General features: G+C 42.1%; 1 protein-coding gene across 2 annotated transcripts; it reads right to left on the reverse strand.

Moving 5' to 3' along the window:
* Nucleotides 1-1,073: 1,073 nt before the first annotated feature.
* On the reverse strand, nucleotides 1,074-20,578 carry LOC119657287 (inositol polyphosphate-5-phosphatase A). 2 transcript variants are annotated; one of them, XM_038064134.1, is made up of 9 exons: nucleotides 20,118-20,578; nucleotides 15,307-15,537; nucleotides 15,075-15,242; nucleotides 14,841-15,013; nucleotides 8,989-9,076; nucleotides 8,774-8,929; nucleotides 8,462-8,710; nucleotides 8,368-8,404; nucleotides 1,074-2,848 (listed from the first exon to the last, which is right to left on the reverse strand). In XM_038064134.1, the coding sequence occupies exons 1-9, from the start codon at nucleotides 20,181-20,183 to the stop codon at nucleotides 2,565-2,567; spliced, it is 1,452 nt and encodes a 483-aa protein (XP_037920062.1). In that variant the 5' UTR covers nucleotides 20,184-20,578; the 3' UTR covers nucleotides 1,074-2,564. The 2 variants fall into 2 exon arrangements, with proteins under 2 accessions (XP_037920062.1, XP_037920061.1); XM_038064133.1 differs by lacking the exon at nucleotides 1,074-2,848 and having other exon boundaries at nucleotides 6,961-8,404.
* Between the last annotated feature and the right edge of the window lie 3,222 nt (nucleotides 20,579-23,800).

Consider the following 23,800-nt stretch of genomic DNA (forward strand, 5'->3'; position numbering starts at 1 on the left):
ACGACCTAACCACTGACCAGGGAAGACTATTCCAATCTAGCCTTTTTTTGAAAACAAGACCAAAAACCCCTCGATTTCAAAAGAAGGAAAACAACAACATATAATTCCGAATTTAATGACGCAGTATTGTAAAGGCTGCTTTTATATGACAACCGGTCCTGGAAAAAAGTCGTATCTTTAGTATTGTTACGATTTGTAGTTCGAGAAGAGTTGGTTGCCAGCACCGTGAAATGGGCGTGCGGGAAGAACTTGAGGCTACCCAAAAGTGAGATATTCAATGATTTTGTTTGGAGTTGTTAATCTTACTTTCGGGCAGCTGGAAAGGTACTCAAACCACCATTTAAAGGCCCTTCTCTTCTCGTTCACAAAAAAACGGAAAGGTTGTTTTTTGATTAGGAACAACCCTATTGCTCTGCAGTAAGCACTGAGGAGGAGAGCAACTGGTCTACGTCTGCGAATGAAATCTTTATAATTCTCTACAAGGTTGCAAACGAAGTTGGTCTACGAATCAGCGAAGACAAAACAAGTATAGTGCCGAAAATCTCAAATCGAATATAGAAAATGTAAACAGCTTTATCTACTTAGGCATACAACTGACCAGACATTTTAGCGAGTCTGGTGAGATTAGGAGGCGAATTCAGTTCGCAAATAAATCGTTCTATTCCGTCCTTGTCATTTTGGAGCCCAGTTTCATATACAGGAATACGAAGTTTCGCATTTACAAGTCAATCGTAAGACCTGTTTTATGTTTTGGATGCACAGCGTGGACCTCCACTCAAGCATCTGGCTGCTGAATCCATTTGAGAGGGGTTTTTGAAGGGAATTATCAGTGATGAAAATCAGTGGAGAATCAGATACGAAATATATGACCGGTTAGAAGTTTCTAGGATCGTAAAGATGCAGAAAATATGAAAGGCTGGTCATGTCCAATGCATGGACAATACTCGAATACCTAAAAACGTATTTCAGAGAAAGCGCGACGAGCAAAGACCAGTGTGAAAACCAAGGGAACACTGAGCGGATTCAATAGACGGATTTATCCCATCACTGCTAACATTCAGGTATCTGAACAACGAAGGTAACATTCGTACCCTGCAGCCTTATTAATTTGAGAGGGCATTGAAATCACTGCGTTTCAATTGGACGCTGCGTGACGTGTTTTTAAAATAAGAGCTACCAACATAACGCCCTTATATTAGTTTTAAATTCCGCGGAAAGCATAGTTCTATTGAACAAATCCAGACACCCCGAACTTAAATCTGCTCTAGAGATTAAAACGTTCTGCAAAGTCATATTTTTTGAAATCGATTAAACATTCGAAAGCCAAAAAAAACTTTTCCTTGCAGAAATGCATTGCATTTTGGAGCCTTTCCTTGCGTTTCGCAGATTTCGTGTAAAATACAAAACTTTGGCGGCTTGAGATTTTTCATTTCACACCTGGCTACAAACAGCATCCTGATGACTGAGGCATTTGCTGGCAATACGGTAATCCTGAATATCAACAAGAACGCAGATTCGACAACAGAAATGCTTGATAGTCATCTCAGAGCCAGTGACTTTATTTATGAAGAGTAAAAGTGAACAAAACCGAAATGAAACCCTCTATCACGTTAGATCGAGTTGCTATCCCTCAGGTCAAAGATGTTAATTACTTTAAGGTGTATCTTAAAGATCGGCGACTAACGGAAGGAACACGGTGACGTTCATCAAAGTTTTAAAGCGAGAAGTATGTGTGGTTTCTTCGCAAAAGGTGTAGCCTTTTATTCTATGAAGCTGATTGAAATTTCTTCTGGTCGCCAAAATTGGGCTACTACAAAGAAGCCAATCAAAAAAAGGTTATAGTACCCGGTTCTCTAAGGTAGGAGAAAATCTTGATGGTCAATGCCTTCTAAACATTGCAATTGTAAGGGATAAAACTGCTAATCTAATGGATAGGTAAAAAATAAGGCTGACACCAGCCCAAATAAATTAAGTAAAAATTTGTGAATTGTGAGAAAGGATTTTTAGATTTTGGGTGTCCCCGGTTAATGTATAACTCTAATTGTTAGGACAATAATATTTAATAGAACAAAATGTAACTGAACGATGAAGTGATATTTACAAAAATCAAAGAAAAATGTGGGCATCACCAACTTTTGTGCAATGCAATGTCTAAGCTTGAGTCATATTGACCCCCAGAATAGTCAGCATATTGAAACAAACAATTTTTAGTGCATTCTGGAATGATTGCAGTAATTTCTTTATAACTATTGAGTTGAAAAACCCAAAGAAATTGATCCCAAAAGTGAGTGCTATTTAGGCATTTATGATTTCTCCCTCAATCTGGGTCGGAAAAGCCTTGACAATTCTATATGCAATCTAAAGTTGACAAACTTAACAAGTATATTCCGTATTCAAATGCAAAATGTAAGATGAATTTCTAACATGATAAGAAATTATTTGTCATTAAAATATTGTTCTTATATTCTTACTCCCACGTTTTCCTGATACTATAACGGACGGAAAATAATCGGTTTGATATATTTCTGCTCAGTGTTTTAGTATTCCATAAATATATCTATGAATTAAACGGTTGTCTCTTTCAATAAAACTGTATTACTATTATTCGATTGAATAGATTTTTCATCATCTTCTGTAACCGACTCACCACCGGAATCTGTACTAATTGGATTAATTTGAATGTAATTTGTAACACACTTATCGTTCTCAATTTCTTCACTTATACTATTTTCTGCTTGTTTTAGGTCATCTCCACTCATCTCATCGCAGTTGTTGTCCTTTTCTTCGAGGACTGCTTCAATAACTGCTTGAAGTTCACTTGAAACATGTGGAAGTTTGCTGCTTTTATCTGTAATCGAACAGAAATACGATTGAGGAAATAAATAAATTTAAGCACGATTTGTAGTATTTCAATTGATGCTTACCTTTGAGTGTTCAATTAAACAGAAGATGAATGTGAAACCATATTAGAACTTACCAAAAATAGCTGATATGTACAAAAGGCGTCTTCTAAATAAAGGTGCTATTTTCAAACTGTTCCAACTCTAAAGGTACAGAAAATGCATTTGAACCTGCTCTTCGCTCGTTCCTGTTTAACATAAGATATATTTTCGTGGAAATGAGAGGAGTTCATTCACTCTAAGAATGGCGGTTTGCTGAATAGCCTGAGATTCGAGAGACAAGTCGATCCACAAAGACGATGCGAAGAACAGGGGAGTGATGGGATCGTAGATATGAAAAATTGAAATTCTTGGTCATGTCACTATGTATTATGCTCGAATAAGAAGAGGGGGAAGGATGTGCCACGGCTATTACTTCCGGAGGCTTGAAGTAGGGAAACTTTTACAAAAACAGGTCAATTAGGCAATTTCCGAGAAGAAGGCCGCCCTGTTTCATAAACTACTGAATTAGAGCTATTAAAGTGATAATTGGACATCAATCAGGGCACCCACCCAGCAAGGATTGAAGCCAACGATGCACAGTGGGTCGAATAATCAATCTAGATGGAAAAATTCAAATAAAAAATCCTACAATTTTACGGATTCACCAGAGACCGTTATATTGTTAAGGCAAACACATAGAAATAAACAAATAACGAATAGTTTGAAGCTCTTGGCAGCTATGCAAACATTAAATTCAATAAATTGGAATTAGTGAGTTATTATCGACGTGAGGAAGGCACTGGCCTGCCGCGCATTAAATGGTGGCGATTTGGTGAGAAGAAAGAAGAAATTATCTCACTCACACGATTACCGACCATTACGAATGTGGAAGAATTGCGAAATCAAATGAAAGACACGATCCACAAAGTGGCCTCTGCAACCTCCAGGGTCACCAAGCCAGGTAAGCTGTACATCAACCGAGATACTTGGCACTGGAGTGACGATGTGGAAATGAACGCCCGTGAAAAAAAAAACGCCTCTACCACAAGTTTCTCGACGATAAAGCGCTGGCCAATGGCAAATTTATGAGAGTGCCAACCGTGAAGCAAAGATTGCGATCGCTGTCACCCGAGTAGACTATTACAAAAATCTTCACGATAAAATGGACACTCGGGATGGCGAGAGAGATCTGTATTGAATTCCCAAAAGCGGAAACGAACGCACAAAGGATATCGAACACTTCTGCTGCGTTAATGACAAGAACGGTACTTTGTTTACCAACCGTCGAAACGTGACGGATAGATGGGGAGAATATTTCCAGCAGATTTCAACTGAAGCATTTGCTCATCCTCCACTTCCACAATCATTGCCGACATTGGGAGTAGTTCAACCTATCAGCGCAAATGAAGTCGAGGAAGTAATAAAACGAATAAAATTGGGACTCTGGGGCTGGGACCCAACACTATGACTCAGTGAATTCTTTAATCGGGTTATTCAGAAAGATAGAACACGATCTGACCGCCAAGAAAGTACCACAATTTCAAAACTTTGATCGTGTGCCACACGAACTCATCTGGTATGCTTTACGACAACACTTAGTCCCAGAAGATCTCGTGCATTGGGTTCAATTGCTCTACCACGATCCGAAAAGTAAATTTCGAAGTGTTGTGGATGTATCAAAACCGCTTCGTACCTCTGTTGGTGTTCATCAAGGAAGCGCCCTCTTACCACTCCTCTTTGTGCTTGTTATGGATACCGTCACACGGGGCATCCAACGCCCAGCGCCCTATATACTGCTTAACGTAGATGATGTTTTCCTAGCGTCTAATAGCAAAAATAATCTCGAGCAACATGTCCAAAAATGGAATGATCGCCTCATGCAGCACGGTCTCAGATTGAATACGAATAAAACTGAATTTTTGGAAACAGGCACAATCCCTGTTAGTGGTAGTGACCGACCCAGAACTGAGCGATTTAAATACCTCGGGTCAATGCTATCAGCCAATGGGGAACTGCGTTATCAAATTACTTCACGCATTAACGCAACCTGGATGAAGTGGCATTCCACAACTGGTGTTCTTTGTGATCGACCTATCAACGTACGTCTCAAATCTAAAATTTACCGCAATGTCGTTCATCCTGTCGCTCTCTATAGTTCTGAGTGTTGGTCGACTATAAAAGACAATGAACGGCGTCTTACGGTAATGGAGACGAAGACGTTACGTTGGACTAGTAGCGTCATACGTTTTGATCACATCCGAAATGAAGATATCCGCGATCGTTATGGAGTTGCATCGATCGTGGAAAAATTGCGAGAGAGGCGTCTTCGATGGTATGGTCACGCAATTCGTCATCATCATCAACGGCGCAACAACCGGTATCCGGTCTAGGCCTGCCTTAATAAGGAACTCCAGACATCCCGGTTTTCCGCCGAGGTCCACCAATTCGATATCCCTAAAAGCTATCTGGCGTCCTGGCCCACGCCATCGCTCCATCTTAGGCAGGGTCTGCCTCGTCTTCTTTTCCTACCATAGATATTGCCCTTATAGACTTTCCGGGTGGGATCATCTTCATCCATTCGGATTAAATGACCCGCCCACCGTAACCTATTGAGCCGGATTTTATCCACAACCGGACGGTCATGGTATCGCTCATAGATTTCGTCATTGTGTAGGCTACGGAATCGTCCATCCTCATGTAGGGGGTCAAAAATTCTTCGGAGGATTCTTCTCTCGAACGCGGCTAAGAGTTCGCAATTTTTCTTGCTAAGAACCCAAGTTTCCGAGGAATACATGAGGACTGGCAAGATCATAGTCTTGTACAGTAAGAGCTTTGACCCTATGGTGAGACGTTTCGAGCGGAACAGTCTTTGTAAGCTGAAATAGGCTCTGTTGGCTGACAACAACCGTGCGCGGATTTCATAATCGTAGTTGTTATCGGTTGTGATTTTCGACCCTAGGTAGGAGAAATTATCAACGGTCTCAAAGTTGTATTCTCCTATCCTTATTCTTCTTCGTGTTTGTGTTTGACCAGTGCGGTTTGATGTTGTTGGTTGATTCGTCTTCGGTGCTGACGTTGCCACCATATATTTTGTCTTGCCTTCATTGATGTGCAGCCCAAGATCTCGCGCCAATCGCCGCTTGCTCGATCTGGATGAAGGCAGTTTGTACGTCTCGGGTGGTTCTTCCTATGATGTCGATATCGTCAGCATAGGCCAGTAGTTGGGTGGACTTGAAGAGGATCGTACCTCTTGCATTCACCTCAGCATCACGGATCACTTTCTCGAGGGCCAGGTTAAAGAGGACGCATGATAGCGCATCCCCTTGTCGTAGACCGTTGTTGATGTCGAATGGTCTTGAGAGTGATCCTGCTGCCTTTATCTGGCCTCGCACATTGGTCAGGGTCAGCCTAGTCAGTCTTATTAATTTCGTCGGAATACCGAATTCCCTCATGGCCGTGTACAGTTTTACCCTGGCTATGCTATCACGCAATTCGTGCTAACGAGAATTCACTTGCCAAGATTGATCTGAACGTCGAAACCGATGGTAAATGACGAAAAGGCAGGCCGAAAAAACGGTGGCTTTATACGCTGGATGGGGATTTGAAAGATTGCAATTGCAAAAGCAGAGAATTGTAGGTAGGTAGTTTCATAGTCGCCCAGCCAGACCAAAATCGTTCATCTCCGAAAATAACCTAAACATTTTTTGCTATTCAGTTCTGTGATCTCACAAAACTAAATACAATATGCTTGGGCTTAGTATTAAGCAATACACAGGGAAGTCAATATGGAGTTTAAAACTCGCGACGTACATGCAATCGTGCGAACTCTTGGCCGCGTTCGCGAGAAGAATCCTCCGAAGAATTTTTGGCCCCCTACATGAGGATGGACGATTCCGTAGCCTACATAACGACAAAATCTATGAGCGATATCATGACCGTCAAGTTGTGGATAAAATCCTGCTCAATAGGTTACGGTGGGCGGGTCACTTAATTTGTATGGATGAGGATGATCCAGCCCGAAAAGTCCATAAAGGCAATATCTATGGTTTGAGAGTCTACCATAGATATTGCCTTAATGGACTTTCCGGGCTGGATCATTCTCATATACTTACATACTCACCGATCATCCTAAAATGCGGATTGTTTTGATCACCAGTAAAACTTTTCGATGTTGGCTCTGGATTGTATGAAACCCTCAGTTTTGATCAATAAATACCACACGAAGGTAGGGATAGGTTAATATATAAAAGCTGGAATTTCCCATTCGAAGATAAGTTGCTGTAGGCAAACATGTCTAAAGCCATGTGCTATAAAATTCCAATATTTTTACATTTGTCCAACGATGCAGGTGATACTATTTGGCTTGCACCAAAAATTAATTCAAACAAACATATTACAATAAAAAATAAGTGTATTTTAATAAAGCTTGGCTATATTAATTTAACGCTTAAATACTTCAAAAGCTTCAAATTTACAAACAACAGAATACAACTAATAAATGCTTAATAAATTATTTAAAAAAAAGTAAAAGCTGTTGCTGCACATAATAACCATGCTAAAAATCAGCATAAAATATCAACAAAACACAACATCAAATATTAACTAGTTTATGCTAAACAACAACATGGGTTAGACCATCGCTTCGTTTTCAGCTGCGTATATTCGACTTCGTCAAGTTCACTATTTAATGAAGTACGTTGTAAATGTTCAAGGCGAGATTTCAGTTGACGCGGTGAAACAACTCCGCGTGAGTCTTGTGTATTTAGGATACCATCTCGAGAATCTGTCGTATTGGGGGCAGCAGATACCGATGATGTGTTTAATAAAGTATTATATAATTGCACATTTTTATTTGGAAGCGAATTATCCTCCATACCTATGAGATCATTTGGACTATTCGATTCGGATTCGGGAAACGGCGAATGAGATTCGGCGCTCTCAGGCGTATAAGGTTCGTGACGATTATCGACATATGTCGTTAAGTAGTGGGTATCGATACGATTAACTATTATATTATTGCCAAGCATTAAGCGTTTTGAAATGAGTGTACACCGATGCTCGCTCGGCTGTTTCTTAATTATATTACGGCATTCGGGGCATATAGAACCGTCTAAATGACTGTCATCTGTACTTTTCAGCTCTTTATCCAAACTTGAGTACAACGAGCACATGCAAACATTTAGATTATCGGAATCTGTTACATTTATACTAACTAAAGGTTTTTGACTGTTTTCTTTTTGGTTTTCACTCGGATCCATTGTCTTTCCTTTATCTACATGCTCAATGGCAACGGAATTTCTAAATGGTGTATCCTGATCAAACGCCCTATCCAATTTACGACATTCAAGCAAAATTTTAAGGAACTCATAACTTGAATACAAGCAATAAACAGATTTTGGCTCAAAATTGCTTAAATTATTGCGTTCTAGCTCAATTACATTATATTCATCAGCATGCTTGTAACACTGACAACTACTAACAGTACCTTGCAGAGTTTTGATTCGAATACTTAAGTAGACTGGCTGCAAATGAAATTACAAATTTTCAAGTTGATCACATCCGATAAATTTCGTCATTACCTTATGATCACCCATGCACATGTTTTCACCCAAAATATTGTAATCCGTTGAGGAAAATGCATCATCAACAATGAGATCTCTCGACGTGGGGCTCATCACAATCCGATCACACCAGGCCGGGCATCGAGTGAACATATAATTTTGTGGCATTTCAGGATCCTCCTCGTACGGATAAGAAGGTGGAAATGTTATTGGGTATTCTACAAGTAATTCTCGTAACGGTTCAAGCTCTCTGTCGAATTGCTGCAACTGTTAGGTTTTATGGAATTAATCCAAGCGCTGCATTCAAGGACATCCAAGTAGTAGACTTACCCATGATTCTTTAAACTTTGTCTGGTGATCAATATGAGTAAATTCCTTTTTTGCCACGGTAAGTACATTAAGCCCATCAGCGTTCCTATACTGAACTTTAGTGCTATCAGTTTTCGCGCTTTGAATACGATGTTTTGTCAAGTCTTCTGTTAGTTTCTTTACGCAATAGGAAAACAGTTTTATTCTCATTCATGTGACTTACTTCATCTATATACCTTTATAACACCTTCCGTATCACAGCGAAAATTGAAATCACCAAAAATGAAGTACGGGGCCACACCATTCTTCTCGTCTCTATGGAATCTAATTGTTAAAGGGAACAATTCCAACACTTTATCAATAAATATAACTTTAAGGTATCAGCATGAATATTTAGGAAAGTTCAAAGCTTAAATTATGCATAAATAAAGCAATTATCGAAAAACACTTGATGTCGTTGACCCAAGTTCATGTGTTTATTGGAGAGCCAAAGGGCAGAGCTAGTTCATAAAAAACTTGGCGAATATCGACAGTGCAGATCCGTCAGCACCTGAATGTCACTGTGCTGAACTGAAATTTCTCGGCGACACGCGTGGATGTAGGGTGGTTTGAACATTCCAGTCTTGCACCACAGTAAACTTTCGCGTATCCTACTCAGCTCAGTTGAGCGGTCGCTGCAATACAAGCAGTATACCCTTGCTGCCTTCTTGGATATAGAAGGAGCTTTCAACAACGTCAGTACCAACGCCATCAAGGAAGCCTTGACCGGTATTGGATTGGAGGGGTATCTCACGCATTGGATTATATCCATGCTGAGTACCAGGATAATCCAGTCCGATCTGGGAGGCAACCACTTGACCAGAGCTGCGAACAGAGGCACGCCCCAGGGTGGTGCTATCTCACCGGTGCTCTGGTTAATAGTAATGGACAAAATTTTACGTACATTGGACAGCAGCGGGGTGAAGGTGGTGGCGTATGCCGACGACTTGGTGATATTAGTATCAGGGATGTTTCTGTCCATTATGAGCGACATCATGGAAGGAGCGTTGCGAAAGGTGTGCCTGTGGACTCAGCATAAACCCAGCCAAAACGCAACTGATGCTATTCACCATCAAGACAACCTGAATTCCATCTACCACGGCTGAATGAACAAAGATCGGTTCTTTCCTCTAATGTAAAGTATCTGGGTGTAATCCTGGATCCTAAGCTAAATTGGAGGTTGAACATAGAACTGAGGGTTAAGAAGGCCTGTATAGCCTTCTATGCCTGTAAGAGAACCTTTGCGAAGAAATGGGGTCTCCGGCCGAGGATGGTTCTCTGGATGTACACCGCTGTAGTGCGTCCGATCCTGACGTACGGATCTATTGTATGGTGGCAGGCTTTGAAGAAGAAATACAATAGAACGAAGCTTAATAGGATTCAAAGAACCGTGTGCGCAGGTGCTACGGGGGCTCTGCAGTCCTGCCCGGCAGATGCTCTCAATGTACTCCTGCATCTCCTCCCCCTAGACCTCCACATCAAATATGTTGCAGCGTGCAGTGCCGTCAGACTACGTGAGTCCGGATGCTGGGCAGCGAAGTCCTACGGCCACAGCAACATTCTAGATGAAATACCTCGAGAAATCTGGGCATTCCCTACGGACTATGTCACACGCAAGCTGAACTTCACGAGAAACTTTGCTGTGAACCTTTCAACCAGGGCAAAGTGGAAGACCGGCGGCGTGTTGCAAGACTATGACACGGTATTCTTTCCGGGCGGATCAAAGATGGCCTATGGAGTCGGCGCGGGGATTTTCTCGAATACACACGGTGTATCCAAGTTGTATGGTCTCCCAGGTTTCGCCAGTGTATTCCAGGCGGAAGTACTGGCGATATTGGAAGTCTGTCGATGGCTGGAGCGTGATTCGAGCCCCAAGCGTAACATAGCCATTCTGACCGACAGCCAAGCGGCCATCAAGGCCTTGTATTCAACGACGACATCTTCCCGGTTGGTGGGGCAGTGCAGAGACACGCTCAACCATCTGGGCGGCACGCTCAAGATCACTCTCCTCTGGGTTCCCGGGCATAGGAACATAGAAGGGAATGAGCGGGCTGACGAATTGGCCAGGCAAGGCTCTGCTCTTGGCAGTCCCTCGGGGAATACAGTCGGTGTTCCGCTGGCGGCTGTCGGGGGCGGAGTCTACTCGCACTACCTAGCAGCCGCGGGCCTGAGATAGCGAAGGTTTACAAGCTGTGCCAAATCAAGGAGAATTTGGCCCGCTTATAACATAGCCCGATCACGAAAGCTCCTGTGCCAGACGCGTGCAAATGCATTCAAGATTACGACGGTCTGCACGGGGCACTGGCCCATAGGGGACCATGCCGCTAGGCTCGGCTTACCCTACAACTCGCATTGCCGAAGCTGCGGAGAAGGAAGGGAAACCCTCATGCACTTTCTCTGCGATTGCCCAGCTCTGGCTCGAGTCAGGCTGCGGACACTGGGTTGGGTAAACCATTCTTTGGGGACCTCAGTGAGATTTCTAGCTGCAGGGTCGGAGAGCTGCTTTCCTTCGTGAATGCTACGGGCTGGCTCTGAAGATCCGAGCCAGCTGGACTCTGCTTCCCTGTTCCTATAACAACAGTCACGGTCTTGGGAGTTTGTGGCATCAAAACGGCGCACCAAAGCGCTAATTGGGCTCCTCGGAGCGGCCACTGATACCTACCTACCTACCCCATTCTACTCACAGGGACAACAGATTTTTGCACTAAACAAAAACTTCGTTCATGGAAGAGTGAAACCACGAACCGCGCTCTACTCGATGGAATCTTAAATTGAACACGAAAAAAATACCAGTTCGATTGTGTGCGGATTCAGGAGATCCAGGATTTAGCAGCGGATTAGAGATCTACAACGGATCACATTCACGCCGGAAGTACCCACTTAATCTCATCTCGCTCTAATTTGCAAACCGATTAACACCACTTTTTGATAAAATACATTTCTTATATGATTATGAAAGAAAGTTCAAAGACGATTGAACCAACCATAAACACCTGATAAATAACTGTCAAAATATCGTTTAAACGACCTCAAAAAATTCAGCTAACTCCATTGACACAATTATTCATATGTAAAGGAGCTAACTCCCTAAAGCGATTTTATTTAGATTTACATAGTGTCGCTGCGCATTTAGTGTCCGTGCGTGGTCAAATTTACACATAATTATTCTCAATAAAAAAGGATACACACAAATTGTTTGTTTCGTTTAGATGCTGCTTTCAGATTGACTTTGGAAACGTTTGGGTTAACTAAGGCCGCTTAACTCCCTCTGGATAAACAAGTGTTCGCGAGGTCAGAGGATGGTGAAGCTAGTTTCAAGGAAACCCACAAGCGAGCTACCAACTTTTGCAAGCGCAGTAGTAGCACATTCGAGGATAATCCTAAAATTGATTCATTTGTACCACCAAGCTCCGAACATCCGTTTACTGATGAATATGCGGATCAAATTGAATTAACTACGCATAACCAAATGGCTGACACCGTAAAGACGCAACTGATGCCCTGTTTCCATCATTCTGATGCAGAAGAATTATACGAAAATATCTTTGATTTAAATGGGATTGATAAAAATATAACTAATAAACCAAAGAAACAAAAGCGACGTTATAGGTTGACAAAAGTACTTGGGACAGCTAAACAGGTTGCAAATTGTTAAAAAACGATATTTTCGAAGGAAGAAAGAGGGAGAGCAATGGCAAAAGATTTCTAGGGAAAAAAAGAAGAATGAAATCAAGAAGCTGACCGAGGAACCAATTTATATTGATAGTCTAGTTAGTGTGCTGCCTATAAAACTACTTCGTGGTAGACTGAATATTACTAAGCCCCGAAGAGAACTTTCCTTATACTATCACCTCAGGCGCTACAGAGAAACGGTTGATTTCTGGGAAACAAAAACAAAACGTAAAAGTAATTTTCAGAAAGTAAAAAGGTATTTGCTAGGTATCTTACATTCTCTGTCGAAAACGCCTTCAAAGTATAATCGTCAGACTACCTCGAAGGGGTCAAGCAGAATAGACTGACGCGGAATATAGCTCCCTGAGTCCAACCTATCTCTCTCTCTCTGAGGGTGAACTGTCTCTCCTCTAGGGCGATTTGTGGCTTTTCAGGGGCCAAGCCTCTCGTCTACCAAGACCGTTAGTGAGTGGTGATAGCCACACCCTGTACGAGGTGACCGTACTGGTAACAAAACGCTTCGGATCTAGACTGGGGAGTCGAAAAACACATCCCCTAATCCAGGGTGTCATGTGAACCGTGCCCATTGAATAGTTTGCTGTCGGGCGTAACTGACTGTATTCAACAAGGACTAACAAGGCACGTCTGAGATAAATATATCAGACATCAAGAAGGAGACAGGTCTCATTGGCGCAGGTGCTAAATGGTATCTCCGCTACCTGAAGGAAGGACCTTAAGAAGACTCAGGATAGACCTAAGCCATCTTTACCGGAGCCGAGAAAGCGGGAAGCAACAAAGATTACCCCGCATGCAGGAAATGCTTCCACAAAATCCAAACCTGAACCCAAGGAGGAGACAACCCGGGCAGGTCAGGGATGAAGGCAGGACTCAGAATGCCCGCCATTAGCTATACTAGTGCAGCCAAAGGCATTCGACTGGCCATACTGTCAAAAATGTTTCTCGAGCAAATACTCATTCGTGAAGAGCAGGAAACCATCGAAGACCTTGTCGTCAGGCAGATGTGCAAGGGATGGACTTCGAAACTTGTGTTCACCGGGATACGTTTTCGACCAGGTCTTATACTAGTGCACTGCGCGACGGAAGAGGCCGCAGAGTGGATTAGGACCATAGTTCCTGAATAGCCAGGCTGGGATGGGATGTCAACATGTGCTGGGGATGATATACCAGGAGCACACATGGTGACAGTTTTTCTCCCAAAAGTCGCGACAATAGAGACGAAAAATCTCATGGGCCTCCTAATCGCTCAGAATGAGGATCTCTAGACGCGATTATGGAGAGTCTTCAGAAGCAAGGTGGAGGGAAAGGGTAAACCCTTCACGATCGGGGTAGATGACCGATCCCTGGAGACAATCAAACGTTGGAGTTGTCATATCAACTATCGATTTGGCAACATGCACGTGCACAGGAAAAAGCCCCGGAAAGACACCTCGGAGGAGACACCGGGTGAAAAGCATACCGAGGTCCCCGAATTAAGTCTCGAAAGCCATAGAGCCGGAAAAGGCTAGATCAACTAGGGAAGTAGATCTGCTGCCCAGTGAAGAGCAGAAACTGGACGACCTAGAGGTAGGACTCCTAGGGCTCAGGGTGGACTGCAACGCGCAGGAAAGCGTCATGTCGGAGGAGGAGGGCGATATTCCGACAGTGGAGAAGATCTCCAAACAATAGCGGAGCCAATGGCCAGCACTAAAATAGCCCAGATAAACCTCCACCATACAAAAGCTGCATCTGCGGTAATTGCAAGGGTTCTAAGAAGAACATTGAAGTAGCGCTGGCTCAGGAGTCTTGGGTGTACCGGGGCGCGATCTGCAAGGAGGAAGCATGCAGGTAATTTGGGACTCCTCTTGTGAAAAACCAAAAGCTTGCATAATTCTTAAACGTAATTTAAAATATATATGTCTTTCAGAGTTCCTGACCGGGGACCTTGTGGCTATCCAAGTCCAACCTTACCGACGTGAAATCTTCATTGTACATTGAAGCTACGTGCGGTCCGCAGCTTCTCTCGTCTGCATTACGCACGCATCGTATTTGCCGCTTTATTCTGCAGTCTCCTGACTTAACATTAAGAGCAAAAATATGTAAGTAAGGCTTTAAGAAGTCCCGGTATTTTGCTCTTCCAGCAAAAGAATAAATTTTCTAACAATCCCTCTAGAAACACTTTTATTCAAATCAAAGCCAAAAATGAATGAAAATCAGCACGACCTGCACGAACAAATCATCCACTCTTGGAAAGTGTATACGTATCTCGCAGTGGTCTTCTCTAGGTATGCTAACCGATTTACCTATTAAGCCACTATCATAATATTTCTGCGCGACATACTGAATCATAAAATATCATCATTCATCAAAATTAACTTACCTTTCTAAAGTATGCACTAAAGCACGACGACGTGTCTTGCAATATACGGAAGGGAAATGCTCACAAGCTGCTAAATTTGACGCATCATGGAATAAATGAATGTTCGCGAATTCAACTACGGTGCAATTCAGTTCCCAACGTGTCCTCAAGAAACCCTTTCGTGACCATTTACACTGTTCAAGTAGAAAACAATTTATTCGATAAATGATTAAAACAATTTCCAAACAGACTTACTTCGGGAAAGAAATGTTGTGGAAATTTTGCCTTTTCTTTTGTAGGAATGGCTTCAATGTTTCCAGTGTATATACTTTTTCCTTCAACTGTTTCCCATTCGTGCGAGAGAAAATTCCATATTTTTACTGTATGTAGAGATTGATGTACAAAATATAAATTCCCTAAAGCCTAAGTGAAGAAAACAATTGTTTATTGCTATGGAATGCAAGCTCAATCAATTCAAATTTCTTACTGTAAAATGTTCCGCGGAATTATAGTCTTCATCTAAGTAAATACGAATACGGCTGTACTGTGCCAAAACAGGAGATTCACATAAGATTCGTATGAATTCTTGTACATAGTCCATTGATTTCTCATAAGTTTTGCCGCCTACTTCCTGCATGTGTAACGCGATAAATTGTGGTTTCATCAACTCAACCTTTGTTAAGAATTCTGTAACCCATGGCTTAAGTAATCTAACAGGCTGCAATGGAAAATATGTTTTGTTCTGTGTGAATATCGAATACTAGTTCTTCCAAAACTATCATAGAACGTTTGTACAATAAAATGAATGAACGGCGAAAAGGTAAAGAAAAAACAAGTCCGGAAACCGGATGCTGGACGCTTCAGGTACGAAAGGTTTTGTGTATTTCTAAGTACGTAGCACGTAATATATGCATTTATTATGTGAGAGTATTCACTTTCGGGTGATGTTGACATTCATAGTCTTAAATTTGCAAAGAAGCAACAACTTTGATGTATTATAACTTTGTTAGTAATAGTGCGATTTCCACCAAACTTGGTAAGGTCATGCTCTATATTATAACCTACATCATTGTGGTGATGAACTTAAGGGGGCTTTTGCTGCCAACTACTAAAAATTATAGTAATATACTATATACTATTATTAACTTTATTTGAACAGGTATCGGTATGGAAGGTATTTCGGAGCCCAGGCACCATATAGTGGTAGACTCCTGATTTTTTCCAGATTTTTCGGTTGGTTAGTTTCTGAGAATGGCCTCCTTAAAGAAATGATCACTTTCAACCCCCCGCACTCCCCACCTACCCAACAAATGTCAAAACTAAGACCGGCTTCAAAAGTACTAATCGAGACCTTTAATTTGATACCCCACATGACTATATTTGGTAAAAAAAAATTTACACTATCCTTTTGCATGTATGGAGACCCCCCCCCCCCCCCTTAAATTCGACGTAAAAAGGATGTAACTGTATACGTGAGCTTTCACAGTTCCTAACTTTCTACCAAATTTGGTGTCAATCGTTATAACCGTCTCCGAGAAAAATGCCTGTGACGAACAGACAGACAGGCGGAGGGACACACAGACAGACACTCTGGTGTAATACCTTGATGGACCCAAGGAGTACGTTGTCTCCGCGGGTGTCTCACAGGGCTCTGTACGGGGCCCATTACTGTGGAACATCATGTATAATGATGTGCTTAACCTTCCGGTTTCGGAGGAGGCCACGGTGGTGGGTTACGCCGATGATATAGCTCTGGTTGTGGTCGCAAAGCATCTCGAGGATGCTGAGTTGTACTCAAGCGAAGCAATCAGTATTGTTAAGGCTTGGTTAGAGAGTGCTGGACTGACACTCGCGGAGGAAAAGACGGAAGCGGTCCTCATAACTAAGCGCCGCAAAAGAAATTACGCCAGCATTAGAATCGAGAATCGTATCATCACTTCCAAGCGGGCCATCACATATTTGGGGGTGATGATAGATGGAAAACTCAATTTTAAGCAGCACATAGAGCATACTTGCAAAAAAGCATCCACCGCGAGTATGGCTCTCGCAAGGACGATGCCGAACGTAGGAGGACCGCGGCATACTTGCAGGCTGCTCATAGCCAGGGTGGTGAGTTCCATCATGCTGTATGCAGTCCCAGTTTGGGGAAACGCGCTGCAGGTTTTAGGCAATGCATATAAGCTGAGTACGGTTTACAGAAGTACAGCCTTCTGCCTTCAGGACCGTCTCAGACGATGCAGCGTTCGTCATTTCGGGAATGATGCCGATTGACATCCTGGGAACCGAAATGATGAACATTTATAACACCAGATCCATCTCTCTCTTATCGCAGGTGAAAAAAACCGAAAGGGAGAGATACATAAGCAGATGACAACAGCGATGGGACCGATCAGAAAAGGGTCGTTGGACTTACATGAGAGAAAGCATGGGGATATCAATTATAATCTCACCCAGTTTCTCACCGGCCATGGAGGATACCGTCAATACCTGTACAGGTTTTAAATTGGACACCTCGCCTAATTTAGTGTGGTTTTAGTGGGTAAAAATCCCACACTCTTGCCCAGGGCAGAGTTTTTTGTAGATTTCCACCTCCATTAAAAAAAAAAAGACAGACAAACAGACAGTAACCCGATTTTAAAAAGGTTTTGTTTTACGCAAAACCTTAAAAATGACTTGACCGTGTGCCCAGAGCCGAACAAATCACAGATCCAAAACTTGCCCCGACCTCCTGTCGAGACTAAGAGGGAAATCTGATTCCTGACAGAATGGGCATATTAGAGCGATGGATTGAGATCTTTGATGAAGTACTGAACAACCAGAACATCGGCGAGTTGGAGGTCCCGCCAACTGAAGACGACGGACTAATACTGCCACCACCAAGTTTAGGAGAAACAGTCCGTGCAATTCATCGGCTAAAAAATCATAAGTCGCCAGGAGCCGATGGAATTACAGCCGAATTGGTTAAATATGGAGGCGACCAGTTACACCAAGTGGTTCTTCAACTTGTGCTCAAGGTATGGGACAGCGAATCAATGGCTGACGACGAGCAAAGAAGCATTACCTGTATCATACAGAAAAAGGGATATATCACACAGTGCAGCAATTATAGAGGTATCACGTTGCTGAGTACCATCTATAAGATATTCTCCGCTATCTTGCTAGGCCAGATAGCCCCATACGCCCAGAACATCATTGGCCCATACCAAAGAGGCTTCACTCCAGGCAAATCAGCAACAGATCAGATTTTCTCTCTGCGGCAAACGAGGGCAAAACTGTTGGAATAAGGACATCAGTTGCACCATCTTTTCATCGACTTTAAAGCCACCTATGATAGCATAGCCAGAGTAAAACTGTACAATGGGAGAATTCGGTATCCCGACGAAATTAATAAGACTGACTAGGCTGACCCTGACCAATGTGCGAGGCCAGATAAAAGCAGCAGGATCACTCTCAAGACCATTCGACATCAACAACGGTCTACGACAATGGGATGCGCTATCATGCGTCCTCTTTAACCTGGCCCTGGAGAAAGTGATCCGTGATGCTGAGGTAAATGCGAGAGATACGATCCTCTTTAGGTCCACCCAATTACTGGCCTCTGCTGACGAGACGTACAAACTGCCTTCATCCAGATCGAACAGGAGGTAATTGGCGCGAGATATTGGGCTGCACATCAAGACAAAGTATATGGTGGCAACGTCAGCACCAGAAACCAACCAAACAGCAACCGCACTGGTCAAGCGAGAATAATAAAGATAAGAGATTACAACTTTGAGACCGTTAATAATTTCTCCTATCTACGGTCGAAAATCACAACCGATAACCGCTATGACAATGAAATTCGCGGATGGTTGTTGGCAGCCAACAGAGCCTATTTAAGCTTACAAAAACTGTTCCGCTCGAAACGTCTCACCATAAGGTCAAAGCTCTTATTGTTGGTTGCGTTCGAGAGAAGAATCCACCGAAGAATTTTTGGCCCCTACATGAGGATGGACGATTCTGTAGCCTACATAACGACGAAATCTATGAGCGATTTCATGACCGTCTGGTCGTGGATAAAATCCGGCTCAATAAGTTACGGTGGGCGGGTCACTTAATAATGAGGATGATCCAGCCCGGAAAGTCTATAAGGGCAATATCTATGGTAGAAAAAGAAGACGAGGCAGACCCTGTCTAAAATGGAGCGATGGCGTAGATAAGGACGCCAGACAGCTTTTAGGGATATCGAATTGGTGGACCTCGGCGCAAAACCGGTGTGTCTGGAGTTCCTTATTAAGACAGGCCTAGACCCCGTTTCGCCGTTGATGATGATGAATACCAAATTTTCCTAAATAAAAGTAAATTCAAACGGCTTGGATTTGTCAACTCAACTTCCAACAATTTCCAGTTGCAACTGTTGTTCGGTGGAAAAAACAGTATCTTGAAAAGTTGCTGCTCAGCGTATACTACAATTCATCGATGCAGCATAGCCCAAGGTTAGCACATTTGATCTGGAATGGTTTTTTTATGAAACACATATTTGCCCACATTTATCTGTGCAAATAGAATGAGTTATAGCGCTTGGCATACCGTTGCTATAAGTTAATTACGGTTTGTTGCCACGCAAGCTGCCTTTGCCGATGGACAAAACCTTAATGGATGAGTTTACAAATGTTAAAAAGAACTTCATTTACCGGCTAATTACCCTCTAAAATCGATCGCACGGCGCAATTTTCAATATTCAAGTAGATGCAAATGAAGCGAATTATATGCTTCACAATATTCCGATATTTTACCCAATTAATCTTCTTGAACTGTTTTTGGTCGGATGGGTATTGAGAGTCAAAGCATAGAAAAGTTCAAATAATGGATTAATGTAGAAGAAATGAATAAGGTCCTCTCAACGTAAACCTCGACCGGCACTTCCGCTGTTTAAAAATAGCCTTTACGTGACAAAGATCAGGGAGGAAGTCCGGTATTAAAAAACTTCTCGAGGTGCCAAATTACTTTATGCATGTCCACTAAAAACGCTCATTCAAATCTAGTTCGCCAAAAACAATTCATTTCTGTACTTGCAATGTTCAATGACTGAAAAATGGCAATTAATGACTGTGAAAATAAGCACATTATAAACGCATTAACACGCTCAGTTATTTACTGATACGGAAAAAATGCAACAGCAAAAATGAAATCAAATCCCGCGAGGCAACAAGTAGGTGAAGATGTCACAGATATGGATTTATCGATTTTTCCACCCTACCACTGGCTGCCTGAAGGGATATGATATGCCAGTAAAGTTGTCCTAATTGGACCACTTACGTCCTCGAAGACACTTCCTACGTTGGCGGTGACTAGAAAAAATGGGATCGAGTCGATTTCCACCATTTTTTTTTAAATTTATTTTTTTCCTTGCTGATAATCGCAACAAACAAAACACTTGCGCACTATGCTATTTGCCACTATACTTTTTTTTATCTTAGATAACGATAAGATAAATTCTCTCCTTTCATTCGATATGGATGAGGTGCACGGAGCTGGCTCGATATTTAACAACAAAACTTTCGGGTCCAACTTTCGCCGCAATGTCTCATTTCAAACATTTTCGGCAACATCAATTATTAAGTAGATTCGTATATTTGGCATTAGAACCAGAATTTTAGTTTCGCGATACACAACCGAAGAATTCTGCGTCGATTTCATGCAGTACTTAGATTAAAATCAATGCACTAGCGTTTCTATATTTACATTTTATTATCGAATAGGGAATCTCGCAATTTTAGCTCGACAGCTGTCAAAATAGACAATGGATACGTTCAAAGATACATTCCACATGACTTTGCGGTCTTTTTTTACAATTCTCGGTTGGTTGTTCTTCAATATCCGTTAAAAAAGCGGATATCCCTCCAAGCGATATGATATCCAGTTCGACTAATAAGCTCCTTTAGTTAAGGTTAGTGCATATAATGTAATTCTATTCAATGTAATTTAAAGAAGTTGAAATTTACTAGGCAATAAAATGGGCGAAATATATTGAAGTTTGCAATAACTGCCGAGTTATTTAAGGTTGCAGGTCTTTGCTACACTTAACAGGTTTTTTGCCGACATTTATTTCGATATGTACTGAATATAACATGCTCTTAGCTTTAAAAGAAAATTCTCGACGGAATTCAACAACTCTAGAACAGTAAATAAGGCAAGAACCATAGTATCTGCGCTTCATTACTTAGGCCTCGCTAACCTGGGAGAAGATATCTAACCATGCATGTGTCAGATGCCTAATCCTGTTAGGGTACTATCCAGTAATCATGTTGCTTCTGGGAATAAAAAATGTACTCCTCTCCTTCGACGACATTATTGAGGTGCATTGACCTCAAGAAGTTTTAATGATTTCGATTGGTTCCCGCTTTTTATTTCCTCTTGAAAGATTTGGCCTTTCAAAACTCAACCGTTGCATGATTTGCCTTGGTTTGAGGTAATTTTTTCCTAAAGTTAAAAGCGGTTTGTTACAACAAACAGAACCAGCGATATTGAAGCAGCACATGCCGCTGTTGGAGCGATGGCGTGGGTCAGGACGCCAGACAGCTTTTAGGGATATCGAATTGGTGGACCTCGGCGCAAAACCGGGATGTCTGGAGTTCCTTATTAAGGCAAGCCTAGACCGGATTCCGGTTGTTGAGCCGTTGATGATGATGATATGCCGCTGTTATACATGAGAGTTATTTATAACAGCAAAGTTGAGTTCTGAAGTACTGGGTTTTTCGACACTATTGGAATACACCTGAACGACTTAACTTACTTCCTTAATTGTTACTCATGATGGAAGGGAAAAGGGACTAGTAACCCTTGATCGAACTTATAAAATTTATAATTTTATCCATATCATTTCAGAAAAGATACACTCTAAGGAGGCGCCAAATTCCTATATTGATGAAATACGCGGTTATACTTCTCCTTGTTTCTTCTGATACGATAAACAAAACTTATCTTCCTTGTCATCTTTAGCTAGACGATACGGCAATTCATGCTGGTGGATGTTAGACCTATCTATAATCTCTACTGAACTAAGGATTACGACATCTGAGTTGTCCAGTGCAACTCCAACTCCCAGAAGAGCTCTTTCCGCGATATGGATACAATCATAACACCCATGAAACACTCACTAGGGAGCCAATCGCAAATAAACTGACAAAGAACACATGCCTGAAACACATGAACTCGGAGAGCTATCTCCATTCTCATCCAAGCAGATAACATCTGATGGCTTCGTGGCCGAAGGTCATAAAGCATTCATCGACTGTATCATGACCAGCTACTCAATAAAGTCAGGGTAAATGCAGCATCCCCCGATGCAACCACCAGGAGGTTCTCTTTGGCTCCAGAATTGTATAAATAGTACTATTGAAATATTCTGCACTGCAGTTTATGTCGAGATTTTAGAGCTAGAATCCTACCTTTGAGTTTGGTAGATATAACCTCAAAGCTACATTAAATTTTAGCTCACTGTAGAGTGTTTATCAGAGAACCACAATACATTTCTACTTAAGAGGAAGAAATGCTCTCTGCCACCTTATAACCTTTCTTTGCTAAACCAAGAAAACTTTACATTTTTTGTCATTTCTTAATGATTCAAATAGCTGCAGCTGGTTAACTGCTGGTTAGCATTTTGCATCGAACAGAAATTTTTCAAAGTTATTGCAGTTTTCACTCGAATACTGACTCATCAGACGTCACCTCACATCTGGTTTGGCTAAGGATACCCATAGCAATTTTTTTTAAAAAGCTCGTTATTTATCCAAAAAAGAGTGATCCGCACACTAGAAGGAAGGAGTAAGTCGCTTCTGAAAATTAGTGCGATCAATCATCAAGTAGACCACTCTATCCCGAAACTAAAAAATGGAATGGGTACTTTCAGCAGGAGAATCATTCTGAAGAAACTGGTAGCTATTATCAAGAGGAAGTAAAACGGTGTCTGATGTGACATCGAGATAAACCCAAAACGGAGTCGGCAAAGTTGCATTTTGTCACCATTTCTTTCCATTATCGGTGAGGTTGGCCACGCTACCTTGTCTAGAGGCGTGATGCCATCAACACCTCGACTGACGCCGAATCATGCACTTTAACCAAATAGCTCTGGTTGGAGTGGAGGAGGAGTACAATCGTCTCAGAAAGTCGTAGAAGAGGTGAAGTACCTTGCTATTAATCAGCCTCGATCGGCGCTCCATGATCTAATATGGGTTAATATATACAGGGTGAGGCAATTGAACTGCAACTCTTAAAAACGCTATAATTATTTTAACTTTACTGCGCCAAAGCAAAAAAAGTTCAGTATTACTTGTAGTTTTCGATATGTCCACCTTTTTAGTACCAACCTTCTCCTTCAACATACCCTAGACAGAAAAGTCCAACGTATTTGCATCCGGAGAATTTCCCAACCATTATGTGCTTGAAATGGTATGGAATGTTGTTTTTTTAACCATCCTAGGTTGACCCGTGGTTTGCGAAACAGTGCCGATTTTGTTGAAATGTCCACGTCCTACGACCTGCCCAGGGCTTTAATACTGTCCCCAAAACAGTTTCGCGATAGATTGTTGCATTTATCTTGATGCCACGGTCCAAACATACGAGCAGAGAGCGTCCATCGGCCTGAGTGCTCAGAAGTTGTAGCTTCTCCCCCACCACACACACACATGGCAGCCCACATCATCACCATCGGTGCTGCTTGCTTTCTGGTGGCCGTCCGAAGGTGTAAAGCAAGTAAATTCGGGCATTTTGTTTGTTCACAAACTGCTCAATCGTAAATGGAGCTTTATCGGAAAAAAACCAAATTCGGCTATTCACCACTTTTGGTCCGACGAAGCAATTCCTTGGCTCGTTCCACTCTTACTTATTTCTGTTGCGGTGTAAGATCGTGTGCTTTTTGGAACTTCACTTTGCAATATTTTTTGCACATTTCGAGCGGATATGTAAAGCTCAGTAGCCATTTTTCTGCCACTACGACGGGG

This window comes from Hermetia illucens, chromosome 5 (assembly GCF_905115235.1).
Source record: "Hermetia illucens chromosome 5, iHerIll2.2.curated.20191125, whole genome shotgun sequence".
Taxonomy (NCBI): Eukaryota; Metazoa; Arthropoda; class Insecta; order Diptera; family Stratiomyidae; genus Hermetia; species Hermetia illucens.

What these genes read in the sequence shown, in the direction of transcription:
- LOC119657287 (XM_038064133.1), bottom strand. Translation starts at nt 20,183, where the DNA reads ATGGTGGAAATCGACTCGATCCCATTTTTTCTAGTCACCGCCAACGTA. An exon ending in TAGGAAGTGTCTTCGAGGAC is followed by an intron (nt 15,538 to 20,117) that starts GTAAGTGGTCCA and finishes TTTCCATTGCAG; the next exon opens with CCTGTTAGATTACTTAAGCC. An exon ending in TTAGTGCATACTTTAGAAAG is followed by an intron (nt 9,077 to 14,840) that starts GTAAGTTAATTT and finishes TTTAACAATTAG; the next exon opens with ATTCCATAGAGACGAGAAGA.